Source organism: Danio rerio, chromosome 10, assembly GCF_052040795.2.
Source record: "Danio rerio strain M-AB ecotype USA chromosome 10, GRCz13ab, whole genome shotgun sequence".
NCBI lineage: Eukaryota > Metazoa > Chordata > Actinopteri > Cypriniformes > Danionidae > Danio > Danio rerio.
The window spans coordinates 36235200-36261576 of record NC_141030.1 but is presented as its reverse complement, the minus strand read 5'-3'; the positions used below and the strand labels follow the sequence as shown (position 1 = coordinate 36261576).

At 33.5% G+C, this 26377-nt stretch overlaps 1 protein-coding gene across 6 annotated transcripts; it reads left to right on the top strand.

Moving 5' to 3' along the window:
• The first annotated feature begins 232 nt into the window (after nucleotides 1-232).
• On the top strand, nucleotides 233-25234 carry dgat2 (diacylglycerol O-acyltransferase 2). 6 transcript variants are annotated; one of them, XR_015500485.1, is made up of 9 exons: nucleotides 233-571; nucleotides 2365-2493; nucleotides 4891-4998; nucleotides 5083-5153; nucleotides 11884-12088; nucleotides 14078-14252; nucleotides 17414-17616; nucleotides 20103-23766; nucleotides 24298-25234. XR_015500485.1 is itself a non-coding variant. In NM_001030196.1 (8 exon segments), coding segments are annotated over 8 exon segments (1086 nt in total). In that variant the 5' UTR covers nucleotides 435-531; the 3' UTR covers nucleotides 20258-20641.
• Nucleotides 25235-26377: the final 1143 nt, after the last annotated feature.

Sequence of the window (26377 nt, the reverse complement as noted above, 5' to 3'; positions counted from 1 at the left end):
AGGACGTGCAAATTATTATTTATTAATTTAAATGATTTAATTCTAGACTACATAAATCTGAAATAAGTTAACAAACTGAGGAAGCAATGCTTGTTTTTTTTAAAGTGAACACAGATAATTAGTGTTTGTCAAAAAAATCCCGTGGGAGGGGCTAAAGTATCCTCCATCTGATTGGCAGAGCGCCCAGTTTACCTTCACAAACCTTTAAAACCTCCTGATCAGATGAAGCGATAAGCAGTCAGAGCCCACAGCGTAACGCGTAACCGTGACCCCATCCAGTCAGCTGCTGCAGACAGAAATCTATAAGACAGAATAGTCTATTTTAATAAAGCTTGACAATAGCTCTTTTAACAGGCGGTTGCGGTTTTACTGACAGCGTGTTTTACGCTCCTCCCCCTGAGGTGCTTAAATGACAGGCGCGCGCCTGTGAGCTCGCGGCCGACGCCAGTACAGAGAGAGATGCTGTAGAGCAGCTCAACCTTCAGCTCACATTTCTTTACTTTACCTTAATTTATTCCTCTAGCCTCAACCATGAAGACCATACTTGCTGCATATTCCGGTGTCAAAAAGGGTAAGAAAAAATATTTGTGTTCTAAGTAATCATTGGCACAGTTGATTAAAAAGTAATATATTACAAGTTTAGGTAACACTATGGTCCATTTGAGTAGACTGTCTGCTTGATATCTGTTGATACTGTTCACTCAACAGACATTTAACTGACTATAAGAAACTTTGCAAGTACATGTCAACTTACATTAACCCTTGCCCCAACCTAACAGTCTACTTATAATCTAATGACAATTAGTTGGCATGTAGGTAACTTAAATTTAACAAACGGACCATCAAAAAATGTGTGACCCCAGTTTAAGCCTATCTTACTGCTTAATAAATGTTTAGTTATTTAAAAAAGTTATTTAAAATTGTAATATATTACTTTTTCCCCCAACACTCATCATTAGCATTGTATTGTCTATTTTTTTTCGTACATCATGTGTTTGTGTACATTTGTAATATGTGATTTATTATATCTAATAAATATAGGATGAAACAATCAATTATATGGAGTAAATGAGGAGACCACTTGAATATATATATCTGCAAAAAGTTAATTACTTTTAGTCTATTTGTCTGATCAGACTTTTTTTTTTCAATTTAAATGACAAAAATTGTCATTTAGAGGATTTGTTTTTGACTAAAAGTTAATTGGTCAGAATTGCAATTGTTTATATTTGGGATTTTAAAAATAACCAGCTTTACTCCACCAAATATTGCATTTTTTACTCTTCTGAAAAAAAAAAAAAAAAATATATATATATATATATATATATATATATATATATATATATATATATATATATATATATATATATATATATATATATATTTATATATATGTTGATAAAAAATAGAAAAGTTTGTAATTGGAGTTTAAAATCATTATAGTACAGAAAAAATATATATATATATATATATATATATTTTACTCAAGGAGTTTAGAGTCCAGAGATATTTGCGTGTTTATGTGTGCATTTGTAATATTTGATTTAATATATTTAATAATATCATATAAAATAATCAATCATATGGAATAAATGAGGATTTATTTTTGACTAAAATTCAAATGCTCAGAGTAACAAATGTTTATATGATAATTTTTTCCTTAGAAATCTCCATTATTCCATCAAATATTAAAATTTTTTTATGAAGTAAAAAAAAAAAACTATTATTCTGATTAAAGCGAGACAAAAAAGTGTGAAATTGGAGTTTAAATTCGAATCAATATACAGAATAAAACAAAAAATATCTTTTATCAAAGAGTTTAGGTTTTGCCTTTCCTTTTTTATTTAAAAGAACTTCTTCAGACTTGAGTGAGAATCAGAGAAGTGTTACGGTTACTGCTCAATCCTGATCGAATGAATGAGGGAGATAATAGCGTTACATGAACATCAGCTTCTGACTTTGCAGCGATGTTTGTTGTTATTTTGAGTCAGTTAAGATGGGATTAGGTTTGTCTTGTGATCTGAAGTCTTTCTGCTTCAGTACTTCATGCCTTATCTTTTCTGATCTGTAAATTATGCTTGGGCTTTATGAATAATGAATTTGAGGTATCACGTTAGACGTGGTTCCTGATTAAGCCTAGATCTTTTCTGTCAAAAATGCATGCTCAAAATTGTTTGTTGTTGTTCCGTCTTACGTGTACGTCAAAGGGTCACATTATTAAAGACATAACTCTCTGATAGACATCGATATAGTCACAGTATGCATGATATTATTTCTAGTTTCAGACAGACCTTAGTGTTAAGGAACAAGCATTCCTGTAACATTAAGCTGGCTAATTCCAGTTCTCCTTTAAATCCTGTGTAGGCTCGGGCTCCAGCATCCTCTCTGCCTTACACGACCTGCCCACCGTCCCGTGGCTGACCCGATCCAAAATGGTGAAGCATCTGCAGGTGATCTCCGTGCTGCAGTTTATCATGACATTTCTTACCATGGGTGAGTGGACGAGTGACGGAGGCTCTAAGAATTTACAGTGCGGGACATTCTGCTGCCTTATTCAATACGCTCCACTTGATTTCAGCGGTTATGATTGTTAAAGGATTAGTTCATCCCAAAATGAAATGTCATCATTTACTCAATCCCATATCAGACCCATAAGGCTTTCATTCATCTTATTTGCTACATCAAAAATGAAGATAAATGCTTTAAGATAAATCAAGGCTTCTATTATCACTCCGATAAAAGGCTTTAATTGGTGTATGAGCATTAGATTTTTTCTCCTTAGTTAAAGTTAGTCTTTTTAAACTTTGCAAAAAAGAAAAGAAATGTGATTTAGGTGCATTTCCAGCAAGTTATTAGAGCAGCCGTCTGTAGTATTGGTAACTTAGCAACCAAAAATAAACAAGACAAGTACACTGTAAAAAAATATTGGGTTCCACACAATTTCTTCACGCTGTCCCAACACAAATCAAATTAACTAAAGTTAACTTAATAGTTTTTACAAATTTAAGCGAATTAAACATAAAACAATTAAGTTGTCCCCCAAAATAACTTAAAGTGCACCTATGATGAAAATCATCTTTTGTAAGCTGTTTAGACAGAACTGTGTGTAGGTGTAGTGTGTCCACAGTCATATTGTGGTTATATAAACACAATGAGTCTTATTTTTAAAAATTTCCTGACGTAAAATAGGATCCAAATCTCTCCCATTTTGAGGCCGACCGCAACTTAACGTAGGAGTGCGGTTTCCCCGCCCACCAAATTGATTGACAGCTGCATAGTAACATGTCTCAGTAGTAACGCATACAATTTTATCAATAAGACAGGACATGCACAAAGCAACTGGGATCAAAAGATCTGTTCAGCTCTCTGTGATCATCAATGATCATCAAATATGATAAAAAAATGAGTTTTACGAGTTTAAAACTTTTTTAAATCAGTGCATGTTTGTAATGAAATACAGCTATTTTACCATCTTTACCACCACATCGTCACTTTGTCACCTTAATTATTCTAATTCTTTGTTTTAGGCATGATGATAGGTCACTGCGGAAATTAACAGCAGATTCAGTGAGCTAATCTGCGCATCTCTGATAGTACAATAATAGCCTAGGTTAATCGTAAATGTAAAAATTTATATTTATTTATAAAAACAAAAGTATGTCTTTGGACAGCATTTTCTTCATTTTCAAATACAGACAGTAAAAATAAGACATTTGAGCTTTTACAGATACAGGAACAAGATAACAAAAAAGGTGCCACTTCAGCCTAAGCGGCAGCTTAGTTGTGCTTACTTGGCCTTTTTCTTCGCACTGTGCAAAAAAAAAAAGTATAGCTTCTACTGTGTCTAAATTTGGACGATTCCTCCTCGCCTCCAAAACGCAGCCAGCTGCATTGAGTGAGTGTTCTTCAACCGCTTGTTGAAGAAATCTACAAGATTCTCCTCACAAGGTGCTGCAGTCGTGTAAATAAGCGATCTTGTTTCTCCCAGAAGGATAGCAGATTTTCCTCTGATGACTCCTCTAGCTTAAAGTTTGACCAGTACTCTTGCACTTCATCCATTATTTTGGGCGTCTCATCTTCCCATTCTGCAAAGCCCACTCTCTGCTTTTTCGCTGGTCCACTGCCATGTCCCACTACATCCCTCCGCAACCAATTAATCATAATGTATTTTTTTTTATCCAACCAGCCTGACCAGTGAATTATCCACAGCAGCCGCGGATATAACCGCCATCCGCGCATCACTAATACTTAATTTTTAAGGTCTCATGGAGTGCTTTGAAATGTACATTTTTATTTGATGTTTGACAAAATCTTAGCTAATCGTAGCTCCTCCCCTTTAAAAAAAGCAGCCAATAGTGTTTATCTTTATCACAGCTATGCCAGTGAGAGTGGTCTTGAAGGGGGTGGGGCATGTCAGAAACTAGAGAGCATTTGATTGGTTAATATTTGATAAGAAACTGAAGGTATGAGGTGACGCGAATAAAAACGTTGATCCATTTAGGTGTAGGTGACAAACTACAAGCTTTACATGTTGATATCAGTTGAATATCTTCTAAACGTGAATTGTGTCACTGTTTTGGAGCACACTAGTAACTTATAGACATCCTAAAAACTAAGAATACAGATACTAACATCTAAAAACTTCATTTTAATTTCATGGGATCTTTAAATCTCCTTAAATCTTCATTGGAGATTCACAGCAATAGTCTTTGAGTTGAGGGAATAACATCTCACTCTCTGATTTATATAAAAATGTCTTCATTAATGTTCAAAAGATGAACCCACGACACTTTTTGGATTGAGTAAATGAGGACAATATTCATTTTTGGATAAACCTGTCCCATTCATCATCATCTTCATTCTTCTAAATCCTCTATTTTGCTCTTCTAGGCATTGCTTGCTCTTTGCTGCTGATGTACATGTTTTGCACAGACTTCTGGGTCATTTCTGTGCTTTACGTTGCCTGGCTTATCTATGACTGGAACACCCCTGGACAAGGTAACTCTTCTCTTCATCTAGGGTGCGTGTTGTTTCTGTGTTTGCATGTGCATTAGTGTTAATATTCAGACATCTTTATCTCAGGAGGCCGCAGATCGACCTGGGTGAGAGACTGGACTGTGTGGAAATACATGAGAGACTATTTTCCCATAAGAGTGAGTGACTTACAGCTTATACAACAGTTTAAGGAGATACAAACACTGAAGGCTTAGTCACCGAATAGCTAATAGTTATGTAAATATGAAGATTATCCTCAATATAGAATTATGAAATGTATGGACTTTGCTAATCTGAAAGTGCAGAGTCCTACAGTGTTTATGTATAGATTTAAAGGGACATGCACTTTTAGAGCTATCTTTATGGGGACTTCCCATAGATGTAATGATTTTTATAGAGTATAGAGGCTGTATATTCTATTTTTCTACCCATAAACCCAATCATAACATGAACTAATCTGCATTTTACTGAAAAATACTGGAATACTTACAAACATACGTACAAAATACTTACATTCTCTGTGATTTTATGAGCCGTGGGACAAAAAAATGTCCATTTTGGTCACATTTGGTAACAATGTAAGGAATAAAAGGCACACACACATATTACACACACACACACACAATTATTCTGTGAATAATCCCATAATAATTTTATGTGTATGTACTAGGGATGGGCGATGTCGACCAATTTGGCAACGTGGCCTCTTCACTGTAGGCGGCGGTGAATTAATTATTTATGAATAATTAATTAATTTATAATGAATTAATTATTTGTAGCCTACCGTTTCAACTACTTTTTAGCCATAAACAAATCAAAAATAAATAAAGATAAGTTACACACAAATTACCACCTGTCAATCACTTTTTCAGCGGGACTCTGGCATGAATAGGCAGTGATCTGTGTCGTCATAATGCTGTCAACAAACTTAGTTGGTAAAAAAAGGAGCACAACCAACAGAAACCAATCAACAGTATCTAAGGTTTTGACTCAAATTAATTAATACAAACATGAAAGTGAAAGATTGAAGCAGTGTACTGACGTTGTGATATGTTACCTGATAGATTCAAAAGACTGAAGAGTCGTTAGATAGAGACAAGATTAAAAAACATCACCATCAACAACTATAGTGATACGTGATCCAGCGGTACATCCTTGATAAACTGTCCGAAGTGCACTGCTCTCAGGGGTTGTTTAAAGCACCGACTGACTGCCTGGAGCTCAGACGTGTGCATATGCTGCAGCGCATTCCAGAGTGTGTATATGTGTGTGTGTGTGTGTGTGTGTGTGTGTGTGTCTGTGGTCAAGTGATGTGCATTTTCCGTGGTATAGTGTGGAAGGAGGGCTTTTCAGAAAAGCTGGATGAAACGCCTGTGTTGACGTTTTCATTCTAAAACACCATTTCAAAACGAAGACGTATTAGTGCAAACAGGGTCTAAGTGTGTATTTTTCATGAGCGGGTTGCTGCTGCAATGGGGGTGGGGCAGAGGATTGCGTTGCCGGCTCAGCATCCGGATGTCTATCGGCCATCAGCGATGGACGATGGCATTGCTTATCGACCCAACCCTAGTGTGTACCTTGTATTCCTTACGTTATGGGAACCAAATTTGACTAAAATAATAAAAACAAAACAATAAAATAAAACATTAAAAAATTTATAAACTAATAGGTTTATATTAATATTTTTTATGTTTTAGGACATTTCTTTTGTAAAAATACAGAAAAAAACTGAAATGTTCTGAAATACAGTTTACAATTTAAAACCTATTTCTTATTTCTAAATATTTTAAAATGGAATTAATTTGTATTATTACTCAATATTGATTATAAAACTCTTATTTAGCTAAAGAAACAAATTCTTGTGATTATCTATGTATTATTTTACTAGGTAACACATTACATTCATTCATTCATTTTCTTTTCGGCTTGGTCCCTTTATAAATCAGGGGTCACCAAAGCAAAATCAATCGCCAACTTATCCAACATGTGTTTTACACAGCCACTGCCCTTCCAGCTGCAACCCATCACTGGGAAACACCTATACACTCTCATTCACACATAAATACTACAGCCAATATAGCTTCCCCAATTCACCTATAGCACATGTCTTTGGGCTGTAAACCGGAGCACCCGGAGGAAACCCACACGAACACGAGGTGAACATGCAAACTCCACACAGAAATGCCAACTGACCCCTTTACAATAAGGTTATATTATTTAATGTTAGTTGATGCATTTAGTTAGTTAACATTAGGTAATAGGATAGCACTTTAGTTTAGGTCACAATTCATGCTATTAACTTCCGGCTTACTACAGCACCTGCCTATTATTAGGTTATTCACTGTCCATTAGTAGTTATAAAGTATGATCTTATTCTGCATCCCTAATCCTACCCAAAACCTAAACCCAACTTATACCTTACTAACTAATAACAAACAGCGAATCAGTTGTTTATTAAGCTAGGATTGTTAGGTAATGGTTTGTTAATATCGTGAATTGTGTCCTAAACTAAAGTGTCACCATTAATAGAAATACAGTTATCAGTTTTAGTTCATGTTAACTCACAGTGCATTAATAATGTTAACTTGCATGACTTTGGATTTTAATAAGCCATTAGTAAATGTTGAACTATGATTAATAAATTCTGTGAGTATTGTTAACTAACTAATGAAACCTTATTGTAAATTGTGACCTTTTACTATAAACATTACGTCATTCATTTGACTTTTTATTATATCAATAATAAAGTCTTTACTTTCACTTTGGATTAATTCAATTCATCTATTTATCTGAATAACGATTTTTATGAATAAAAATCTTTCTGACCCCAAACATTAAGACTTTAAATATTCCATCTGATATAAAAATGTGTTAATAAGCATCGATAATGTTCCTGTTGGGTTGGGTGGATCTCGGTGTGTGTTGTACGTGAACTAGTAGACTTTGCTCGTCCTAATCAGCAGACGGTTAATCTCAGAGCACTGTTCTGTTTTCTGTTTATCTTGGGTCTTTTCTGTGATATTTATCCAGAGTACAACATCTAAGTGAAACAGGAGCTTCATGAGCACATTACTATCATATGCAGATTAGAATAGAATTAATATCTGCATGATAAAACAGTGGATTTTCACGAAGGAATTGTCTGTGTTTGCATGTTGGCTTGGACATTTACCTTACAGTACACGTAGTACATTTAGTCACATGATAAGATCAACACTTTGCCTAGTGATCCAGTGTATGATGTGCCAGCTGTGTTCTGATAAGTGTGAAGAGAACTATAAGGTCAATCTGATTAATTGTCTAATTGTCTTGTTGAAGAGTTAGAAGTTGTAAGAGTAAGAAAACAATCAGGCTTGTTTATAGATAAGCAAAGAAGAACATCATACAGTTTGAACCAGATAATTAATTTAAAAAATATTATAGTTAAAAATGTATATTTAGGGAAACACCTAGCAACAGTTTAACCACATAGTAATGCTCTAAATATCATTGAGGATGTCCTGCAATATAAACTCCCATAATTGTATTTATTAACCCTTTATTAGGATATGAAACGTACACACAGTATATTGTAACCTATTTAACACTCATACCAATATAAACAATATATAAAATAAAGTTAAAATAAATCGAAATAAATGTTAAAAAGTCATGTAATATCCTCAAATATCACTCTAAGTTCTTTCTAACGAGTGTTTCAATGAGTGCCCTATAAAGGGTTAATTTTAATAACCCATAATCTTTTAAAGACAGACCCAAAGGTTGATAATTGATTGTGCATGCTTTGGTTGAATCCATCGGTTTACATAATCTAACTTGTCATTGTTTATTAGCAGAATTTGTGCAGAAGAACTACATTGCCCATCATGCTGCACAGAAAATTCCACCAATCAGAAAGCTGCAGCAAGAAAATTCCCCAAAAATAGATCTTTAGCTCCACCCACTCCAATGAAGCATGGCGCATAATGTAATCAAATTGGCCACACTAATGTGATTGGCTGTGTAATATTCAATGCTTTATTCAATTGTATTTCTCTAAATCATTGGTATCAAACTCAATTCCTGGAGAGACGCAGCTCTGCACGGTTTTGGTCTAACGCCATTCAAACACAGCTGATCCATCTAATCAAGGGGTTCAAGTCTACTCGAGACTATTAAGCAGATGTGAGTTGGAGGTGGTTGGAGCTAAACTGTGCAGAGCTGCGGCTTGAGACCATTGCTCTGAATAAAGTTGAAAACTAACTGCTGTTTCTTATACTTTATATGCTTCAAATCAAAGTTGGCAAAATTTGAATCTACTCGTAGCTTGATCTATATCTTATAACACTTTATCAAAGACTTAAATAGTATTCCTATTGGGAATATTGATATTCTGCTGCAGTTTGTTATTTCATGCTGACTTCACTCAATTATCAACACATTTTTTTCACTACACTACCTGACAAAAGTCATGTAGAAAAAAAGTCTTGTCTTTTATCCTAGTTGTAAGAGCAACAAATAATAACTAAACTTCTAGTTGGAAAAGTGGCAGATTTTTCTCATGAATCATCTGTTGAACTGCATCTCAGTCATCACAAATACTGCAGAAAAACTATTGGCACCTATATGGACCTAAGATTCACAGAAATCAGTCAAGTTTGGTGAAGGAAAAATCGGGTTTGGGGTTACATTCAGTATTGGGGCGTGCGAGAGATCCGCAGAGTTAATGTCAACATCATCAGCCTGAGGTATCAAGACATTTGTGCTGCCCATTACATTACAAACCCCAGGAGAGGGCAAATTCTTCAGCAGGATAGCGCTCCTTCTCATACTTCAGCCTCCACATCAAAGTTCCTGAAAGCAAAGAAGGTCAAAGTGCTCCAGGGTTAGCCAGCCCAGTCACCAGACATGAACATTATCGAGCATGTCTGGGGTAAAATGAAACAGAAGGCATTGAAGATGAATCCAAAAAATCTTGATGATCTCTGGGAGTCCTGCAAGAACGCTTTCTTTGCCATTCCAGATGACTTTATTAATAAGTGATTTAAGTCATTGTAGAGATGTATGGATGCAGTCCTCCAAGCTCATGGGAGTCATACACAAATTTCATTCTTTTTCCACTGCACCATGACTTTATATTCTATACTGTACATTATTTCTAAGCAATGTCAGACTTTACTGTCCAAATTAAATAAATAATGGAGGCATGATTTTATTTTGGTAAAATAAGCGTAATCTAGAGGCCTTTGCCTTTCATATAAGCTTGTGATACCAAATGATCAACTATTAGTCAAGTAATTATTTGTTGTTCCTAAAACTTGGGTAAGCAACAAGACTTTTGTCAGGTAGTTTACTTGTTCAATTTTGTTATGAATTTTGGTCGTGTTGACTAACAAAATCTACATTTTGAAGAAGCTTTTATCTGTTCACCCTACACATGAAGAATCACACTACTTGCTGTAGATTACCAATGCAATCTCACGGCAATTCGTAACTTTTTGATTTAGTGGCTAATTCTTATGAATTTGTACAATCTAATTTGTACAATTTAGTACGATTTACTCATCACTCAATGACGGTTGGGGTTAAGGGTGGGGTTGGGTGCCATGCCTTCTTTTTGAAATCGTACATTTTCATACAAGTGAACTCGTATGAATTAGCCACTAATAAATAAAATACTTACGTTTCCTTGTGAGATCAGGCTGAGATTACTCACGTGATATTTTTCTGCCAAAAAAAGAGTCTCTGTTCAAGTAAATATTTTTTACTTGTATGTGCACAAGACAAGATTGAGGCAAATTAATTTCTGACATTAACACCTGCCATTAATTTGCCTGTATCCATGCATTAGTATTACATTAGGATGTAATATACTTGCCCGGATTTCCCATTGTTGGGTTGCAGCTGGAAAGACATCCACTGCGTAAAACATGCCCTGGATAAGTTGGTGTTTCCTACATTTAAACTTGTGTTATATAGTGTAAACCCAGCACAATGACAATGACACCATTGACTTATTTTTTTTTTTTTACCTTAAAAATTCCCCTAATGTGACCACAATGTCCCGGCAACCACTAACTACACCTCAGAGGGTTATGTCATCCCAGCTGATGCAGCATCTGTCTTAAACCCTTTGTTTTCCATCCATCAATGTAATTATGCAACACCGGCTGTTTGATTAGCTGCTCTTATGTACACAGGATACTCTCAGTGCATCTGCTTCCTTTTAAGCTGCTAACTGTTGCCCCATTGTAACATCTTCTTCCAGCCTTTTTCTCACCTTAATTATCTGCTGGAAAGAATACTGTATACGGATAGCAGATAAGTGCTTAATGAATTAATGTATTCACAGGTTTATTGACTTTACTTTGTAGTAAAACAATGCAATGACTGTTTAATAAGGGAATTCATGTTATATGATAATGCAAAATTGGAATACTATGGCTGTTTTATTGTTTAAATTAAAGAGATAGTTCATCCAAAAATGAACATTTGCTCACTATTTACTCTCCCACAAGTGGTTCCAAACATTTTTTCAAACATTTCAAACAGAGATTTTTTTTTGTTTTACAAAAAAGAAGATATTTTGAAGAATGTTGATATTTGGGAGACATTGACATCAAGTGTAGAAATAAAAAAAAAGATTTTTTTTTCCATTTTCATTCATTTTCAACATTTTTTTGAAACATCTTATTATTTTGTGTTCCACTTAAGAAAAAAAAAAATAATAAAAGAACAAGTGGAGAGTGAACAAACGAGGAAATAATTTACATTTTTTTGCTAAATAGTTCCTTTAAGTTGTTTGATTTTGCACTACATCCTATATGATTACACAGAAAAAAATATTTTATTCATTTATTTATTAATTGTACAGTTAAAATAATCTCCTCTCTGTTTGCTTATTTGCAGCTCATCAAGACGCATAACCTGCTTCCCAGCCGAAACTACATTTTTGGCTACCACCCTCATGGCATCTTGTGTTTTGGGGCTTTTTGTAACTTCGGGACAGAAGCCACAGGATTCACCAAGGTGTTCCCAGGAATCAAGCCATCTCTGGCCACATTGGCTGGAAATTTTCGCCTGCCCATGTTCAGGGAATACCTGATGTGCGGAGGTACCTATAACTTCATATTTGTTCCTTTTTACAAAGTAAATCTTTCAGGTATTCATTGCCTGCAGTTGCATCATTTAGTGAAGAGCAAACCGACTCATTGCATGAAGTTCAGTTTTGGCTGATTTAAAAAAAAGGAGCAAGCTTGTCCTCTGTGTGGTGTAGATAAGAATCCTATCAAAGACCTCTGAGCTTTGTCCTGTTGTGCAGAAGAGAGACACAGCCCTGCATGTGCTGATGTCAATATTTTGTGAAGAACTTGTGTTGAAACCTGCCCTTTGTACCTGCTGATCGAGAGACTCAATTGATAGGCTTTTCTTTGAGTCTCTTATAAGAAACAAACGTCAATATTTTTTTTTCAAAAGCAATCAAAAAATATTTTCCACAAAATAAGATAAAATAAAAATTGTTAAAATAAAATAAAGTAAATAAAAAAATAAAACGCAACAAAATAAAAGTAAATAAAACAAAACAAAAATAAAACAAAACAAAGTAAAGAAAATAAAATAAAATTAAAAAATTATAAAAATAAAATAAAACAATATAAAATAAAAGTAAATAAAATAAAGCAAAATAAAATAAAAAACTAAATAAAATAAAACTAAAAAATAAAGTAAAATAAAATAAAATGAAATACAAAATATATATATAAAAAAAAAACAAAATAAAAGTAAATAAAAGTAAAGTAAATAAAGTGAAATAAAAAAAATAAAAAAATAAAACAAAATAAAATAAAAGCAAATAAAATAAATAAATAAATTGAAGTAAAGGAAATTAAAATAAAAAGTAAATTAAATAAAACTAAATAAAATAAATAAAAATTAAATATGTATAGTAAATTTTATGTTAAGTAAAATTTTACTTAAAATCTGTATTTTTAAACTTGAATTTTGCTTGAAATTTGATTGCAGCAACACATCAATAATCCTCTTTTACAAGAAAAAAACTACCTTTTACAAGAGTTTTGTCTATTTTTATTTACAGCAAAATACCAAAATTTAATTAAATCATGTCATAAGGTTTTAATAAAGCTGTCACAAATTCAGTCATTTTAGGCAGACATTTATAAATAAAAAGATTCCCCTGCATAATCTTGGAGGGACTACTGTGTTTTTCATTTTCCAAAAGGAAAGCTCAAAACTCTGAGAATCCCACTTCAATGGCTCTGGTGGTGGTATTTGATTCACTACAAACATTGGTGATAAAATGATTGTATCTGTCATTTGATCTGGAAAACATCTGCTGTGTACAAAGATCTGATAAACAGCTTTAAATGGCCTGTTATTTTTTACATTTTAAATTATAAACATCTTTATAATTATAAACGCCCCAAAGAGAGATGTAAACAGAAACATCAAACAGACGTCCATGCGGTGTACATGTATAATCAAAATACAGTTTTTTCCCAAATCCCTGATGAGATTGTAAACTAAAATTTGCTAATTATATCCGCATATTTGCATGTTAATACATATCTTATGTCAATCATAGTCACATGACATGCTGTACATTTTATGTTGTTTGTTCTTTTTTTTAAAAAACTTTTTATTTTAAATGTAGAAATTTCTAAATTATTGTTTTAAATTATTTTTATATTTATGTCTTATATATTTTGAAATATTGCAAAAATCAATGCTTAAAAAAAAAAAAAAAAAAAAAAAAAATATATATATATATATATATATATATATATATATATATATATATATATTAATTAAAATTATTTTAAACATTTTTATTAATATCTAATTTATTTGATCATATAATAAATACATATTAGTAATTCCAAAAAATAAAATATAAAAAAGTAACAAAATAAATTTAAACAAAAATAACATTTATTTTATATACTGTATGTAAAACCCAAATATGAACTTGTATGTCATATGTAATTTGCATATATTGCCATATACTCTGATTTCTAGGACCTATTTTTAGACTTCATCACAACTATTGATCAAATCTCTGACCCTGTGGCCTTCTGTTTTTCAGGAATCTGCCCAGTAAACCGAAACTCTATCGACTACCTCCTGTCCAGTAACGGCACAGGCAACGCTGTGGTCATCGTGATCGGAGGAGCCGCAGAATCCCTGGACTGTGCACCAGGAAGAAACTCTGTCATGCTGAAAAAACGCAAAGGCTTTGTGAAACTGGCTCTAAAGCAAGGGTGAGAAGAACCGTGATGATTACAGTGTTTCCCTGACCACTTCACCAGCACTGTTTACTTGAGCGCTCTTGCTTTACTCCACTAAGCCAATCAATGAAGTTCAGTGCTGTAATGTTAAATTGTCTTTCCTGAAGGTCTTTAGTTCTGTCAAGGTTTTCTTGGCCTGCAGTAAAGTGGGACTTTTGCAAGTGAAGCAACACAAAGCCTTAAGAAATAAGACTGTGTTGGTGTATTAAGCCAGTATGTTGTGAGAAACAAAGTGATGTGGAGAAACAACACAAATTCTGCCCATAGCTTTGCTCAGAGTAGAGCTGCATCATGACAAAAGCAATTGTAATACACAGAAAATCCTCAACTATTCTAATCTCAAAGAAGCTTACAGGATAAAGGAACACATTCTTTAAGTGTGACCTGCCTCTCACAAGATTTACGCTGTTAAAAACCAGAAAAAAAACAGTGTTTACATTTACATCACAGTTTGTCTGGCTGCATATATATTTTCAGTATTGTATATTGTTACTGTAAAATGTACAGTAATTTTCGCATGCAACTTTAAAATACACTAACACTGCATTTGTTTATTTATTTTGTTTATTTATTTCACAACAAGGGACAGTGTACATTAATCAACGTTCCATAGAAGGAAAATGTACCCAAATAAGTTTTCATTGGTGGTCCCTAAGCCTGGTTTATACTCGATGCGTACGATATTTCGCTTGAGTGCGCGCAGCAAATGTGACGTCCTCGCTGTATTTCGCTTTGGGTGCAGGCGACCTGATTTCGGCTGGTGGAGCGTATAATTTTTTTGAGACACAAGTTAACAGTTTGTGTAGCGCTGCGTTTGATTTGAGTTGAATATGAACCACTTTGAAGAGATTTTGTGTGAAACAGTACGACTGTACACACATCTTTATGATCCGTGATCATAGAGATAACCAGATGATCAATAATTCTTGTCTAGAAATTGCAACAGCAGTGGGAAAGGAGGAAAGTTTTTGTTAAAATGTTTTGAAAAACCTGAGGGATATGTTTGTTAAAGCCAAAAGAGGCCATGGCAAAAGTGGAGCTCCGGGTACACAATTACAGAAATAGGTTTTATGTCATAGGTTTTACACTGATGTACGTACAATTGAAGTCAGAATTATTAGCCCCTCTTTGATTTTTTTTCTTTTTTAAATATTTCCCAAATGATGTTTAACAGAGCAAGGAAATTTTCACTGTACGTCTGATAATACTTTTTCTTCTAAAGAAATTTGTTTTATTTCAGCTAGAATAAAAGCAGTTTTTAATTTTTTAAACACAATTTTAAGGTAACAATTATTAGTAAATAGTTAAAAATAAATAATTTTTTTCGATAGTCTACAGAACAAGCCATCTTTATACAATAACTTGCCTAATTACTGTAACCTGCCTAGTTAAACTAATTAACCTAGTAAAGCCTTTAAATGTCACTTTAAGCTGTATAGAAGTGTCTCGATAAATATCTTGTAAAATATTATTTACTGTCATGAGGCCAAAGATAAAAAAATCCGTTATTAGAAATGAGTTAGTAAAACTATTATGTTTGGAAATGTGTTGAAAAGATCTTCTCTCCTTTAAACAGAAATTGGGGAAAAAAATAAACCGGGGGGCTAATAATTCTGACTTGAACTGTGTATTGCAATTTGAGTTTAAAACAATTGAATAGTTACAAAACTATAATTAAGGAACAAATTATTTCTTTGATAACTGGAACGAATATTTGAACCAATCAGTTTACAATATACTGATGGCCTGTTTTTCTAGGCTGTATACACCAATAAGGAGATAATAGTCCAGAATGTTGGACCATTATTGCCTTTTTAGCATATGTATAGGACAGAAACTAGCCAGACAATAATGTGTGGATTGTGGAGTGGGCTAAATCTAAAAAAAAAAAAAAACGGTAAAACGGTCTAAGACATAAACAAAAGCTACTGTTGCATCAAAGTTTGATTAAAAAAACTTGAATGGTAATAAAGATATTTATAATCAATTAAATAATTAAAATAAATAATACCAATAACTTATTAAAAAATCTTGAATGATATTAATGATATGGATGTAGTTCCAGAAACTTTGTACTTCTCTGTTTATCCGTCTGACTTTACAGTCAGTTTCTTTAGACCACCCCCTGTCGTTTTAAAGAATAACATGAATGCGGCAAGTATAAAAGCCTGGTCCGTTTCGTAAGGTGTGTGTGCAGTCAGCGGAGGAGCGCGATGCGGCGCCAGGCAAAAGTATAAATCCAGCTTTAGTCAGATGTTAAAGGCCATACCATTAAAAACACTAATCCAAACTAAAAACAATCCTCAAATGAACCAAAACAGAAACAATATCAAAAAATCTAGTGTTCACAATGATGATTACGAGCAGGCCTGTGCAGAGACTGTCCAAAGGGCATGTGCAGGATAAATGTGCAGGAGGACCAGTGGGGGGGTGGGGGGTTATTGTTGTCGTTGTCGTCGTCGCCGCCACCACCACCGCTGCGCGCGTACTGAAGAGTGGTGTTGTCGCACACGTTCTGATCAGTGGTGTTGTCGTGCGCGTACTGTAATGGGGGGGGGGGGGGCATGTGCACTGCACAGGTTGAGCCCTATCCTATGTGTGCACGTGCCTGATTACGAGGCCTTAATATATAAGTATGCAATATATACTTAATTATATTGCATAATAGTCCTACAGTAAAATACAGTTCATATTACAGTTAAATACACAAAATTCATTTTCCTTCGGCTTAGTCCCTTTATTCATCTAGGGTTGCCACAGCGGAATGAACCGCCAACTTATCCAGCAAATGTTTTACGCAGCAGATACCCTTCCAGCCGCAACTGAGTACTTGTTCATTCTGCTGTGGCGACCCCTGATGAATAAAGGGACTAAGCTGAGGGAAACCGAATGAATGTCAAAAATAAAATAATTTTGAATCTGTCTTTATGCAATATTTAGATTTTTGTGCTAGAAGTGTACGCAAATGTTCACTTATTTAAAGAAATAAGACCTCATTTGCATATTTAAACAACTTTTTTTGAAAACGTATTAAACAAAAATGGCTTAATTTAACTGGGGCAGTGTGGTGGTGACTGTTTTTATTCAAATGCTTGTTGTTTTATTAACTTCTGAATGTCTTGTTTCCCTCTCAGTGCGGATCTGGTGCCAGTTTACTCCTTTGGGGAGAATGAGGTTTACAAACAGCTGATTTTTGAAGAAGGGTCTTGGTGGCGTACAATTCAGAGGAAACTTCAGAAGTTTTTAGGCTTTGCCCCTTGTTTGTTTCATGGCTGTGGACTGTTTTTCCCAGAGTCCTGGGGTCTGGTGCCTTACTGCAAACCTATCACTACAGTTGGTGAGTACCTGCATATTTGCCACCAAACTGATCTGTTGTGGCCATGTTTGTTTTTTCTTAATCTTTTTTTGTTAACCATTTATTAAAAGACAAACAAAAGATTAAAAAAAACATCAAAATGAATAAAATATATAGCAAAATAAATTATATAACTAAATAGTTTGTATGTAGTATGTCTAAATAAATACTATATATATATATATATATATATATATATATATATATATATATACACACACACACACACACTGTAAAACCCAACAGTCAACTTTATCAAATTAAATGAGTGTAATTCACTCAAAATTGACTGAAAATTAATTCTACTCATTTGAAAAGAGTTTTGACGAGTGTTGAAGGTTATGAGATAATTAAATACATTATTACTTCAACTTAAATGGAGTAAGTTCACAGTACTTAGATTAATTTAGCTCAAATGGTTTGTAGCAATCGGTTTCCTCAAAGGGTTTGAGTTCTCTTCATTTATTGGGTTTTACTGTGCTCTAATTGCTTTGTTTACTCAAATGGAGTTCACAATACTGATTAGGATTAGTTTTTGAACTTAAATGGTTTGTTGCAATGTTTCCTCAAATGATTTGAGTTACCTTAACATTTTGGGTTTTACAGTGTATTAGGGCTGCACAATAAATTGTTTTAGCATCGAAATCGCAATGTGTGAAGTCACATCACAGGACGTGCAATGTGGAGTCAGGATTGTAGTTGACCAGGTACAACCCTTTACAAGACATGATCATTTTGGAGTCTGTTCAGTTTAACATGAACTATAAAGTGAAGGTCTATCAATTGTGATTAAGGCCTCTGTAAACATTTCGAGTGAGTTCAAAGCATTTTTAAAACAGATAAACTATCATGTTTGCAGCTTTAACAACGAATAATTGCACTTAATTATTTGAACAAGGAAGAATATACAGCTTTATTGTACATTTAACTTTTTTATTTATGTACTTATATAGTTGAATAATTTCTCCTTCATCTGTATATTTGCTCTATTTAATCTCTGCTTAAAGATTGTTTATTGTCACTTATGCAAATGCACTCCCTTACAAAATCATCAAAATCAATCTAAAATTATTAAGTTTATTAAATTAAGTTAAATAAAAGTTATCTTGTGAAATATCGCAATATAAATCACAGCGAAAGTGAAACGTTTTTTCCAGTATCGTGCAGCCATAATACACATATGTAATACATTTAAAAAAATACATGTTATAACTGAAATATTAATATCATATTCTCTTTATAAGGGATTATAAAGACATTTTTCCTGAAATAAATTGTCTTTATTTCAAAAAAATATATAATGTACATATAAATAATTCCATAATAATGATCTTTAAAAAAAAAAAAAAAAAATTATATATATATATATATATATATATATATATATATATATATATATATTGCTGTTATTAGTTTGTGTATGCATGATGTCAACAATTTGTATGTATTTCAATTTTAAAACCTTTACACTTAATTACATCCAGTCCTCCTAGCCTAAAACTGTCTGAAAACAGAAAGGGTAAATCCGTTCAAGGACAGGGTCTGTGTTTATAGAGCAGCTCTTTCAGTATACGTTCGATATCTGCTGACATCAAAACCACATCAATGGTTAAAATTTAGTCTTTTGTTGACATGATCTTTGTTTAAGTAGTGTTTAGTGTTCTGAGATGGACTTTTTTCTCTTTTTTAATGTTTCTGTGTTTTTTTCTTCTCTTTATCACTACATTATACGCTGTTTCACCAAGTTTAATGCTTCTGTTACAGTTCTTTGTTAGAATTTTTTTATTAATGAATTAGATATATGCATTCAGTTTTTTACAGCTAAAAACAATAAAAAATACATACAATATTGAATATATTACATTATTAATAATAAATCAATAAATATATAATAATAATCATAATATTTAATAAACATATATGTAAAAATATAGTATTTTTCAGTTTTCTTCTCCTGTTTCACCATGTGTAATGCTGATGTTACAGTTTTTTTAATGGAATTATTTTCCTAATGACTTAGATTTATACATTTTGGGTTTTTTTACAGCTAAAGATCTGCCATTGTTATTATTTTTATTTCATATTATTATTATTGTTATTACTATATTTTTAAACAATATATTAATATTAATAATACATATTTATATGAATAATAATAATATATTGGTTAAAATAATAATAATAATAATAATAATAATATTGGCGGTTCATTCCGCTGTGGCGACCCCTGATTGATAAAGGAACTAAGCTGAAAAGAAAATGAATGAATAATAATAATATCAATAATAATAATAATAATAATCCTCATTCATTCATTTTCCTTTAGCTTAGTCTTTGATTTATCAGAGGTCACCACAGCGGAATGAACCGCCGACTATTCCGGCAATTGTTTTACACAGCACATGCACTTCCAGCCACAACCCAGTACTGAAAAAATAATAATAATATTATTTTTCTCTATTCTTCAGTTGGTGAACCTATCACTGTGCCAAAGATAGAGGAGCCGACTCAGGACGTCATAGACATGTACCACGCCATGTACATCAGGTCCCTAAAGTCTCTCTTTGACAATTACAAGACCCGCTTCGGTCTGAATGAGAGCGATACCCTTATCATTCACTGAGGAATGATGATAACTGTCCAAACGAACACTCTGGAATATCATTCAGCCAACGTAAATGCCCATTCAGAGAAGGTGCTGTTTCTCTTCATTCAATACTGTATATCTACTGAAATCCGCTGCAGTGATTTCAGCTTACGATACTTCTGCTACTTCTGCTGATTTTTGCACAGACTGATGCCAAATATTCACCTTTTTCTTACGCCCCATGATGCTTTGCATGAATTATGGGAGGATCTTCTGCTAAACTGTAAATAATCAGCTATTTTTAAGTATTTTCTTTTATTTAAACCGTTTACAATGAGGTGTCCTCACATTACACCCATTAAATAGTAACCTTATCAAACCACTTTCAGCAGACCACAAATGACCCCAAAAACTCAACAGTAAAAAAAACTTTCCACAGAAATAGTATTGACGTCTACTGAGTATTACTGTACTGGAGGGAATACAAAGAGAAAATAACCTTGAAGAACAAAACACCGTGAATCATGAGAGCTTTGGCCACAGATATGCTTGTGATGCTAATGTTACTTTAAAATACCAAGCCTAACATTATTTTCATGAAGCATAAAAATAAAGCACAGATCTAATCTCACTCAGTTTTACTATTAATGTAGATTCTTTGTAGCACAATTTTATTATTTAAATTGAAAATTATTTATTTAGTATTATTTTTCAGTTGATTTGAAAGGAAGTTCCTGGAACCGGGAAGTACAACCCATAATCTGAAATGGAATATTAATGTCTGGAAAAAGGAGGATAGTCTTGATTTCACCGCTGGTGGATAATGTACAGTTGAAACCTGAAGTTTACATACAGTATAAAAAGGCACAGAACCATCTAAAAACAAAAGTCAGATGTTAATGTGACTAAACTTTTCTCTTTTAGGTAAGTTAGGATTAACAAATTTGTTTCTGTTGGCTTAATAGCAGAATAATGAGAGATATTTTTTGTTTGATTTTTTTTTTGAAGTCAAGTTTACATACAATAAGATAGTTATGCCTCTGAAAAAGCTCAGATGATGGTGTCAAGGTTTTGAAAGTTTCTGATTGGCTAATTGACAACATTTGAGTTAATTAAAGACACAACTGTAGAATAGTATTTAAGGAAAACCTCAAACACACTGCTTCCTTGTGTGACAACATGGAAAAAATCAACAAGCCAGAATCAACAAAAAAAGCCTGATTATAATTTGCTAAATTTCACTGGGGAAAAAAAAATGGAGACATGTCCTGTGGTCTGATGGAAATAAGATTGAACTGTTTGGCCATAATGACCAGTGTTACATTTGAAGGACAACAGGGAAAACTTACAATCCTAGGAACACCATCCCAACTGTAAAGTATGGGGGCAGCAGCATCATGTTGTGGAGCTGTTTTACTGCAGGAGGGACTGGTCCACTTCACAGCATAGATGGCATCATGAGGAAAGAACATTATGTGAAAATACTGAAGCAACATCTCAAGACATCAGCCAGGAAATTAAAACTTGGCCACAAATGGGTCTTCCAAACAGATCATGACCCTACGCATACTGCCAAATTGGTTAAAATGTGCTTTAAGGACAACAGAATGAATGTTTTGGAGTGGCCATCACAAAGCCCTGACCTCAATCCTATAGAAAATTTGTGGGCAGAGTTGAAAAAGCTTGTGCGAGCAAGACAGCCAACAAATCTGACTCATTCATTCATTCATTTTCTTGTCGGCTTAGTCCCTTTATTAATCCGGGGTCGCCACAGCGGAATGAACCGCCAACTTATCCAGCAAGTTTTTACGCAGCGGATGCCCTTCCAGCCGCAACCCATCTCTGGGAAACATCCACACAAATATTCACACACTATGGACAATTTAGCCTACCCTATTCACTTGTACCGCAAACTGCACACAGAAACGCCAACTGAACCGAGGTTCGAACCAGCGACCTTCTTGCCTTGAGGCAACAGCACTACCTACTGCGCCACTGCCTTGAACAAATCTGACTCAGTTACACCAATTCTGTCAGGAGGAATGGGCCAAAATAGTTGCAAACTATTGCGAGAAGCTTGTGAAAACCCACAACATTTGACCAAAGTTATACAGTTTAAAAGCTAAAAAATACCAAGGATATGTATGTAAACTTTTGACTCTCTAGAAATTATATATTAAAAAAAATACTCAAATCTCTCATTATTCTGGCATTTAGTAAATGTAAATCATTTAGGTAATCATAACGGACCTAAAATAGTAAATGTTTAGTATTTAACACCAGACATTTAAAAAAAAATGTTTATGTTCCTTTTTTTAGAGTGTATGTAAACTTCTGGTTGTATATTCTTTAATATTAAGGGTGTGTGATATTTATCATTGATGAAAATATCTTTGTTATTTTCCAGTTCGAATGACCCCATGATGAAGTTAATGAGAGCAGAAAAGCTCCATGTATGGGTTTTAATGTTTATGACACCGTAATGTGACATCACATAAGCAGGAGTGCCATTATTACAAACATCTGCATTTAAATATTAGCATACACATGTGATATTATACAACAGTTCAACAAACAAGTTCATATTGAGTTACAATTTATACACAAATTGAGTCAGAGCAACACCATTTTGTTTTCGAATTAATTTGTTTGTAAAGTCAGGGATGCAATGATTGTCCAAAATTGCACACTACTCAAGTAGGTGCTACATTTGTATTTCAATTTACTTCAGTACCATTTGAAAAGAATTTCTATATAGTATGAATATGAGTAGTATGGATGGAATTTGGACGTAGTACATGGACCATTTATCATTTACACTATTTTGATTGAATCAATTGTATCAGAGATTTAGTGAATCACTTATTAGGAAATTGTCGCCATCTACTGGCCGGTTTTGTTGTGATATTTATTTATTCACTAAACCATCCAAAGTACCAATACAAAAACATCATCTGCTAAATATTTCTTATGTATCATTATTGATAACACAGGAGAGGAATTTTTAAATACTATGAATTGCGATATACTGCTTGACTCAAATACTATATAGAAGGTGAAGTATGTGATTTTGGATGCACCTTTGCTTTGAGTCTTTAGGAATCAGTTGTATTGAATGAATCATTTGAATCAGTGATTTAGTGAGTCATTCATTAGGAACTTGTCGCCATCTACTGGCAGTTTTATTGTAATATTTAGTGATCCACACAAGATGCCTAAACCATCCATAATACCAATACAAAAACAAACTCTGCAAAATAATGTTCAATAATTATTACTCACAATAATTCCCCGAAAATATGAAACAATTTTTATTGTCAATATTGAAAATGGTTTGAATCTGAGAAGTGTGAATGGAAATTGAAAATTTTATCACATGAGCTACTACTGCGTTGCTTCACTCCATTTATGAATTTTCCCCTGTGGCTTTCTTAGATATTATAATGTCCATTTGATGCGCATTTCAGAATTTTAGAAGTAGAAGGTGATCTGCAAACTTTTCACCTACGACATTTCGAATACTATGAATCGCGATATACAGGGAAGTATGCGATTTTGGATGCGCTGTTGCTTTGAGTCTTTATGATTCAGATGTTTTGAATGAATCATTTGAATCAGTGATTTAATAAATCACTCAGTAAAATAGGAGCTTGTCGCCACCTACTGGCGTTTTTTTACTGTGATATTTATTGATCCACAAAATGCCTAAACCAGGCAAACTAACAGCACAATAAACATTCTCTGCTAAATATTGTTTAATAAATCCTCTCCTGTGACCTCATGAAATAGTAGTGTCCATTGGATGCGTACTTTAGATTCTTGCCGGAATCATTTGTTTTGAATGAATCACTTGAATCAATGATTTAGTGAATCACTCATTAGGAACTTGTCGCAACCCACTGGCGGTTGTATTGTGATATTAATTGATCCACAAGATGCCTAAACCTGTCACAACCACCTCTGGTGGTTAGAGGTCGCTGAAAAACATTCTCACTCGTACAAACTACAAATCTGCCAGTTTATGGACTGCAACTTCATACATGCACTAATGTTTTTCAGCGACCTCTGGTGGTTAGTTGTGACAAAACCTGCCATAGTACATAAAACAAAAACACTCTGCTAAATATTAAGCAATTGTAATTATTAAATATATATTTTATTCTCAAAATCACACACCCCTACATAATATGTATTTACAAGTAATGTATTTAGGATTTAAATTAAATCGTTGTAGATAAAAATAAATTTTTGTTTGCCCCATTATATATTTTGAAACGCACAAGCAATGCAATTGTTGTGTTTTGCCTCACTGCAAAGTGGAACCAAAGAGTGAATTTTGGCCTTCTAAAAACAAAGCGTGATTCAGCTGTTGTAAAAAGCCAAAGTGATTTTGACTGGGTGTTTAGTTTTTAGGAAAATGATCCAATTTGATCATAACTCGAAGGTAAAAGAGCAGGTGAAATGAAGATTATTAGTGGTATTATCAGAATGTTAATGAATGCTGGTCATTTTTTTTTCTTTAAGTGTATTGATAATTTACCACAGAAGTATTAATTTTGTGTCTGTAAGTTGCACATGCAGGCTTTGTTCAGCTACTGTTAAATAATATTTCATTTTTTTCCACAGTATTTCCTTACATGACATTCGGTTCAGGCCTTATTTTTTAACGAAATGCCAAATCAAACAAGCCTTTTTGGGTTAAATAACAAATAACCCGAAGTGAAGTGCCAAAATGTACAGTATATATGCGATCTTATGTTAAACCTGAGAGAATCAAGTGTTGATATGTTGAATGTGTATTTAGGAGGATTCAGGAGGTCTGCAGCTCTTGAATGGTGGATCATAAGCAATTACATGCTGATGTTTAACTGTGGACTATGACTTTCTGCCTTTAATGTTGTGTGAATATGCAATAAATGCCTCAGTGTGTCTCTGATATCAGCCTTCTTTCAAATCCTGATTCTTTAAATCAAACTTTTATATATTTTGTGAATAAATGTTTATGGAAAAGTATGATGCGCTTGTCTTTTGTTAAACCACACCACTGTCCTTGACACAACAGCAAATGTTTGCTTACTCTGTATATTTAAATCCAGTCATAGTTTTTGATTACACTGAAAATTAGACATAGATTTATGCAACAGTTACAGATTATTAGTCCAAAGTTCATGGGTCATGTAAGATATGTGTTACAATTGATCAATAGATAAGACTATAAAATCAAATGGCGGCTATATAATTTAAATATGTTCAAATATACCTTTGAGTTTCCAAATAATGTGCCTTTAAGACACATTATAAGATTTATTACAGATTTATGTAGCTTTATTCTTAGGCCTATTAACAAATCAACATGTGCTCATAGTGTGTGTGTGTGTGTGTGTGTGTGTGTGTGTGTGTGTGTGTGTGTGTGTGTGTGTACAGGAATCAATATCTGGGGCCCAGAAATAGAGGTGTAACGGAAAGCTCTTATTTCATTGGCTTATATCGGTGAGGTGGTTAAAACAGACATGAATGAAAGATGTGGGTCACTGACTTCTGCTAAGATATTTCTTTTACATATATCAAATTCTGTAAAGAAAATTAATGTGTAATATGTATATTTAAAGATTTAATTATTTGCAGATTTCATACTGATATACAGTACATATGAAGATGAGCGTTTTTCTCTGCCTCTTATGTTTATGTTCAGTTATTTTATGTTAAAAATCGATGAAAAAAAAAACATTCTTTGCCATAAACGTGAAATTACAGAATCAAGACATAGGAGCCTGAGAAGAATGCTAATTTTAGAGGAAAATTTCAGATGGTTTTTTGCATCTGAACTCTTCATATACAGTAGTGTGCAGTTTTGTGATGTGTGGTTGGGGGGTTAAGCATTTATTAGGGGGTCAATCCCCCCCCAAACCCCCCATCAATTCTTAACCTGAATACATGAATAAAACCTAATGTTTATAGTATATCCATCTGTAAATATCACTATAGTTTTTCTATAACTGCACTATATAACTTATACTTGTATCCTGCATTTGCTGCTATTGTACTCCTGGTTAGACCTAAACTGCATTTTGGTGCCTTGTACTTGTACATTTGTAATGATAATAAAGTTGAATCTAATCTAACCCTCTATGTCATGGTGTTGCCCTCAGGCAAAAG